Source organism: Hesperophylax consimilis, chromosome 4 (assembly GCF_061612785.1).
Source record: "Hesperophylax consimilis isolate HC1 chromosome 4, BYU_Hcon_1.0, whole genome shotgun sequence".
Lineage (NCBI taxonomy): Eukaryota > Metazoa > Arthropoda > Insecta > Trichoptera > Limnephilidae > Hesperophylax > Hesperophylax consimilis.
Genome location: NC_142839.1, coordinates 42,858,083 through 42,865,833, shown reverse-complemented (window position 1 = coordinate 42,865,833; position 7,751 = coordinate 42,858,083). Strand labels below are relative to the sequence as shown.

The 7,751-nt window shown below is 32.2% G+C and overlaps 1 protein-coding gene across 1 annotated transcript; it reads left to right on the top strand.

Moving 5' to 3' along the window:
- The first annotated feature begins 404 nt into the window (after positions 1–404).
- On the top strand, positions 405–7,419 carry LOC149424754 (aldo-keto reductase 1B-like). The gene is made up of 7 exons (XM_089630978.1): positions 405–1,101; positions 1,796–1,938; positions 3,303–3,444; positions 4,169–4,360; positions 4,975–5,174; positions 5,425–5,580; positions 5,671–7,419. The coding sequence occupies exons 1-7, from the start codon at positions 1,027–1,029 to the stop codon at positions 5,714–5,716; spliced, it is 954 nt and encodes a 317-aa protein (XP_089487104.1). The 5' UTR covers positions 405–1,026; the 3' UTR covers positions 5,717–7,419.
- Positions 7,420–7,751: the final 332 nt, after the last annotated feature.

Below are 7,751 nucleotides of genomic sequence, written 5' to 3'. Positions count from 1 at the left end.
AATCAACAGAAAAATTAACTAAAATAAGTCGTCATAAATGATACACCCAAAGAATAAAAAATATTTCCACAATATTTGTAATTACGATATTAATATTTTACACTTGCAGGTACCCACTGTCATGGATGTTTTTCTGCTAGACCTTGCAGACGGTTCGCTTCGCCAAATTAACTAAATATCCTCTACAAAATAGAGTTTTTTTCGTCCCACAGCATGAGAATGTATGCAAAAAATTATTTACTGTGCAAAAAAATCATCAAATTTGTCCATTTGGATAAATCTTTGAGCAATTAGATATTTCTAGTAAGCAAAATATCGTCGTCAAATCGGATAATTATTTTCTTCAAAATACCGTCACATTGTTTATTCAAATTTGGACGAGGTTTTGCATTTTTTCATATTTACAGTATAGTACAGTTTTACAGTTTATATTGAACATTTAATGTTCAAAGGTGGAACCATATACCGGACATGCAATAAAGTAGATAGGTACCAATATTAATATATTTTTATTTGAAATGTTTATTCGCTTTGCTCAAATTCGCGTTTAAAAATCGCAAGGGAAATTTCTTCTTTGAAAGGCAGTGATACTGAGGTTAATAGATTTTTGAATACTTTCAGCTTCCCAAATACTATTCATATAATATCCATTGTTGTTCACGGGTCTGCGCTAGTTTATTCATAAATGCAAAAAAATGTTTGTTAACAGTTTAGTCAAATCAGATCTTTAGAAAAATTGATAAAGATAGACAATGTTCTGGTGGCTATCATTAAATATGTCCAAAAATGTTTGTGTATTTAAAAAACATTGTAATTATTTTTAACTGATAACTGGAAACTTGAACCTATCTTATCTTGCGAGAATGGTATAAAACGTATCGTATCTGTTAGTATTTCGTTTATCAACAAATAGCGGCGCAGCCAGCGGCTGAAACAAGCACTCTTCGCAGTTCGCTTCCTGGTTCGGTTAACGGAGTTTATTCTTTTGAATTCGGTATTTAATATCGCAGAGTGATAGTTTCTGCAATGGCAACTACTATTCCGACGCTGAAGTTCAACAATGGACAAACTGTTCCAATCCTGGGATTGGGAACATGGAAGGTAAATAAAAACTACTAGTAAATAATTACATTCAACTGAATACCTGTTGATACGATCCCACAAGGAAACCAAATAAGTTTAAAAATATAGTAACACTAATTCAAAAAGAAAGGAATTGAATTTCCATTCATTCTCAAACAAAAAAATCCTCAATTTGGTTAAGTGTACAGACAAAAAATTGGTTAGTTTTTAGATTCTCACGGCCAAAAGCATTTTTGTTGTTTGTTTTTGGGGTGTTATGCCGTGTTGCGCTAACTCCTTCTTTAGCCTATATAACGGCATAACACCCCAAAAACAAACAACAAAAAAAGACAAAAAATTGAGTATTTTGGACGTGCAATGTATTTTTCAATTTTTTGGCTTTCACATTTCGGTTGTATTTTAAGTAACTGTTTCAAAGTGTCCTCGAGTATTGATGACCAAATTGATTGTAGATATTTACATTTGTTTAAATATCGTAATAAAATAAGTTTTTTTACAATTAGGTCAGTACTTCAAATACAGGAAATTGAATGAATGCATAAGTACAAATATCCTATCCGTCACAGTTATTTTTCTCTTATATTAAAAATAAAATAGTGACACTTTTCAATAAAAGGATTGTAACTGGGTAGAATTTGCTAGCGCAGAATTTTTTAAAGTAATGATAATGCTAAATACTTAATACGTTTATTAATAAAATGATCTTTTTCAGTCTCCTCCGGGTGAGGTAAAGACTGCTGTAGAGGCAGCTATTGATCTGGGCTACAGGCACATCGATTGTGCACACGTCTACGGTAACGAGAAGGAAGTGGGAGCAGCTCTTAAGACCAAAATTGATGGAGGAGTGGTCACCAGGTAAACTATATTTGAAACGAAAAAAATATATATATTTACAAAAGTTTTAAGAATTCCCTTTCCAATAACATAGTAGGGTTAACTTGAATCTCTCCAAGATTATTTAGATTAAAATATATGCATATTCGCTTAAATTAATATAGATAAGATTAACTGATGTTGTTATCGCTTGATCTACTCTAAGTTATCACTTTGGCACAACGCTTCTGACGAGCAGCTATAATTAATTATTAGATCAGATTGCCTACTGATTTTGATCAATATTACCTACAATCAATTTTGCAACATCATCATTACGCTTTCACTCACTTATAAAATGTTATCGAAGTGGGTAATTAACAATCTGAAAACAAAATAATATCATTATTGACATGTCACTTGTTATCAGATCTAGTCGCTTCTTCATCTTCACATTTTATAAAAGCAAATTATTTTAGAGGTTTATACATGTACCCCTTTTTAATCTCATATTTTTTTACAGAAAAACATTTATTGTGACAGTTCACAATAAAACAAACAGGTGTCAAATGACTCGTTTAAAATTCGTCTAAATCATTTATTGAAATTGCAAACTCATGCCTTCTGATAATTTTAATAATTAATCAACAATTCGCGTTAAAAGTGATACGCTTCAATGATTTAAATGGATTGTGCAAACTAAAGAGATATCATACTATTTGCGGAGAGATTGATAAGAAGTGAAAAGGAATAAATGTTCAATTTAAAACTTATGTTGCACTTAACGAACATGACAAGTTGTTGTTACCGCTCAGTAGATAAAACAATTACCTTTACCGGAGATTTCATGGTTCAAATAAGATGTATCGTATATTTTATAACACGTTACACATACGAGTTATAAAATATACGATACATTAGTTACTTATTAATGATACGATAGTTCTCAAAAACATCCAAAAATACACCTTTAAAAAGAAACATATTAGGTGCGAAAACATTATATCTATTATAATGTTACTGTGTAAAATAAATAATAACCAAATAAAGATAAAAAAAATTACATCAGATAAAAGAGCAAATTTATATTTTGAAGCAGTATAACTATTACATAAGATGAAGTAGAGATCTACGAAACACTAGATATGCTATTAAGGGTGCAGGGAAGAAACTTACAATTGGGAAAAGTGTTCAGCCGAGAGTCGGGAATCAAAATACAAATAATGAGGTAGGTATTCTATACAGCAAATGCGCTGTAACGCAATAACCCCGCTGGTGCAAAATTGGTTGTCACTTGGTAGTCGCCGTAATGGTACTCAAATTTGGCTTCAGGGCATGTCTATGTGTTCAGACATCAATGAGAGGAAGTAATTTTGATTGTCAGTACAATTTTGTTTCTTTTACAGGGAAGAATTATTCATCACATCCAAGTTATGGAACACTTTCCACCGCCCCGACTTGGTAGTACCAGCTTGCAAGAAGACTCTGTCAGATCTCGGTCTTGATTATTTGGATCTTTACCTCATTCACGCGCCATATGGATACAAGGTTAATAACATTTCATTGAAAATTTTCTACGGGCATAAATAACATAGGCGAAATAATTTAAGGCGAAATCAAAATCACCAGTCCGATCATAAAATCAACCTCCAACATGTATTGCACTTACAATTACCTGGGCTTTAAAGGTGTTAAACTTCAATATAATATTATATATACCACTGCCACTGCCAACCGGTCTCCTTAGTGTTGTTATCAACGCGTTCGTCTTGTGAGGTTGTTGATTTGGCTCCCACGAAGTGCAATATATAATTCAATGGGTTTTATTTATTTATTTTTTCATGTTAACGCAATGTTGATGCATATTTAATAAAACGGTTATGAACCAATATGTTTCGGAGAAGTTTTCGAATTTGAGGTTTAAAATATCAACGGCCAATGCGGAATTGTTATTTAATTATTTATCTAATTATAAAAAAATAAAAATAAATAATGTATGGTTGTTGAGAGATCTGGGTGATTTTCTAAATGATTTGTTAAATGCAATAAAACTTCAATTAAACTCTAAACGTAAGAAATTTTGAAACTAAGAGAATAACTTGCATCAAGTCGCTTACTTCACATTGAAAACATATTATGACTGAAATTAACCATTAAAATAGTAAGAAATCGTATGCAATCCTTCTCAAGATACGCGATAAACTTTCCAAAAAAAACTAAGGATTTTGTGAAAACAGCATAATCAGCTAACCACGTGTATTTGATTATACAGGAAGACGGTGAATTGTTCCCAACCGTGAACGAACAGATCCAGTTCTCAGATGTGGACTATGTGGACACCTGGAAAGCTATGGAGACCTTGGTGACCTCTGGACTGGTCCGCAGTATCGGCATCTCCAACTTCAATGCCACCCAGCTGAAGAGGGTTGTCGAGAATAGCACCATCAAACCCGCCACCAACCAGGTAAACTTTCTCATTTACGCAATGTTTGAAAAAAAACTTTAAACGTTTTTGTGGTATGCCATTTAATTTGCTGTACACCCTCAATTGGTCATTGATTTACCGAAGTAAGAGATGATGAAATTAATTTGAAATTTTGCTTATTTTAAATTGAAAGACGAAGAGGAAATGAAAGATTGATGAAGAGGAGGTAGTTCTGAATAAAACTTGTTTTGAGTGGAACTATGAAAAAAGATGTGAACCGGAGGTTTTTTTTTCAGACTAAAATATGTACAATCCGATGAGTTAAGTAAGAATTTATAAAAATGATTAGAAGGAACGGAGAGAAGTCCAAAGTCCAAAATTCAGAACGTAGAATTACATTTTTTGGGGAACTGTTGTAATGGTCGTTTGCATCGTGGCATAGTGGCATTTTAGATTGACTCCTGCATAAATGTACCAAGACTATTGTTAAGGATGGAAAATATATGTTTATGTGAGATAATATTTTCAAGTTTAATGTTATGTTATGGATTGGATCCAGTGTTATACTGTTGCAATATGATTTCATTAAAACTATACGTTTCAGTATGTTCTCTCCTACTATCTTATTACTAACTATCTTATTTGTATTCCAGGTCGAATGCCACCCCTACCTTAATCAGAGCAAGCTCACAAAGGTGTGCAAAGAAAACGGAATCCTCCTGACAGCCTACAGCCCCCTGGGTTCCCCAGACAGGCCATGGGCTAAGCCCGGAGAGCCTCTGCTACTGGAAGATCCCAAAATAAAAGCTCTCGCTGAGAAATACAAGAAGACACCCGCCCAAATTGTCATCAGGTGATTATTGTTACATTTTCCTGATAAATCATCACTTCAAATCGATTATTGTCATATTGGAAGACAAAAGTCCTAAATTGGTTGAAATAACATTAGCGGACGGCGCAGACGTACGATCCGCATACAGAAAATGATACACAAATTATTAGTTTTCATTTAGAAGTTTGTTTGTTTTCCTCGCACACAACTCTTGATTTCCATATATTTGATTATTTTATTTATTATTTATTACATGTTTTATAACCAACAGGTATCAAATTGAGCGTGACCATATCGTGATCCCCAAGTCAGTGACCGCGTCTCGCATTGCACAGAACATGGATGTGTTTGGATTCAAATTATCCGATGAAGATTTGAAGCTTATTGATACCTTCGATTGCAACGGCCGCATGTGTCCAATGAGCGGGTAAATATTATTAAATTACACATTTTTTAAAGTTCTTTTAAGACACCTCAATATTAACATCAGATTAAAAAACCTTTTTTATAATTTCAGAGCTCTGGGACATAAGTATCATCCTTGGGAGCATGGAGATTTCTAGAAATATCTTAATAAGGAAGACACCATGTACGCGGGTTATATATTAAACGTAATTGGAGTACTGTTTTCCGTTTTATAAAAATGTTTAATGTTTTGTACTAAACAAGAAATAATTTGTTCTAAGTTAAAATTTATCAATAGATAATAAAATCAGTTATATTTATTTCATATCCAATGCAAACGAAATCGTCACGAAAATCTAAAAATATAATGAGCGATATTTTGAACAAACGATAGCATTGCTTTTGTTCTATTACGCAATATTTATTTTTTTCAGTTTAGTTTAAGACCTGGTTTAAATACATAATAATCTAGAAAAATACTCTTTTTTAAACAATTTTATCTCCATTACTTTCCATAGAACCGTTATAAGGACAATGTGCAAAACACTTAGAATAAATACGAACCGACCATAACAGTGTACGACAATAATATATAAATATAACACAATCAATAAAAAATAACAACAAAAGTAAAGAGACTGTAAAGTATGACTCAAAAGTCAAGTTATAACAAGAGATTCAAGAAATGTTGTAAAGTTCTGGGGGCTATCGCTAAATATGTCCGGAATCTTGCCACTACAGTGGATTTTCTATAAGTTAAGAGCTTACCTGGCCTAGCGGGAAGATTATATTGATTATTTGTAATTATGAAACGAAAATTGATGTCACTTTTGTTACGACGTTCATTTTTAATGTTTTTAGTTAAAAATATTCTGGGATTTAAATCGTTGCTTAAGGTTGCACAAATCTTAATGGTCTGAGTTTCCCTGAATTGCAGAACATGAACATAAGTATCTGTGATCTTCAACAAACTAAATAAAAACTTACTAATTGTGAATAATGAGATACCCTGCCCTAAAATCATAAAGCTGTGGTTAATAAATGATCAATCCATGTACCTTTGAACACCTTAATGTAAATTCCCAAACTCTTTGTTTTTAGTGAGGTGCATTAGATATATTATGTATTTACAATTACTCGTTAGAAATATATTTTGCGAATGTCTGCAATAAAATAAAATCTGTGAAATGTACCTACTTAGAAATAAGACTTACTCATGTACACATAATCATACAATGTATAGACATAGACCTAAGATATTTTGATTTGGTGGATCCTGCAGACAAGCTGGCATGTGACAGCTTTGTTGGTCTACCTATTTTGTTAAATAAAAAAGTGTTATACATATTGTTTTAAATAAAAATAAAAAAATAACAATAAAATAAAATTTAAAAAAAAGTAATAAAATATTAAATCCCTAAATCACCTTAGGGAAGAGCAATAATAAGATCATCCTTGTGCGCTTTACTGACACTATTAAGTTAGTGTCAGTTAAAGCTAATACCATATTATATTATAAAACAGTCCAACTCCGGTCAAATATTGGCAGCATCAATTACTACCAGCTAGAGGCGCTGGTGTAGAATAATGACGTTGACGCTCGGTGTTTTGCGGTTTCTAATCTGTATTTCATAATGTGTGTTTGTTTTGATCAAAATACACATTAGAAAGCAAAAAACACCGCCACCAAGTTCTAAATAAAATATTGATAAAGAATATATTAAAATATCCCAAAAAGTAGGTTTTGTGTGTGCTGTTTAAGTATGTAATAATTACAAACAACAAAAACCCTCCAAGCCGTTTTACAGGATGCCAAAATACCTTGACAGGTTAATTGGTGAAATATAATGAGTTCATTAAATCCTAGCCAAAAATGTGTTTTGAATTATTGAATATATTAAATATATTCACATATTATTTTAATATGATTAAATATATTATAAGTAATTTATTACCTTTTTAAACCATTAAAGACATAGTTAATAGCCGCTGAGATTGTGTAAAGCATCTGAAAAGGACATTTCTAATACGTACAAGTACATCGAGGAAATCACTCAGTGAACTAATTAACCAACCATCACGCCGCTTCGTATAGACCGCCACACAATGTTGCTCACAATGCTCCCTGCTTCATTCACTTTTATACTCTACTATTGTATCAACAGAAAGTAGGTATAACGATAAAAAGAGGCA

Coding starts and splice junctions, on each gene's coding strand:
- LOC149424754 (XM_089630978.1), top strand. CDS start 1,027: ATGGCAACTACTATTCCGACGCTGAAGTTCAACAATGGACAAACTGTT. Junction 1,102..1,795: donor TGGGATTGGGAACATGGAAG/GTAAATAAAAAC, acceptor GATCTTTTTCAG/TCTCCTCCGGGTGAGGTAAA. Junction 5,175..5,424: donor CCCGCCCAAATTGTCATCAG/GTGATTATTGTT, acceptor TATAACCAACAG/GTATCAAATTGAGCGTGACC.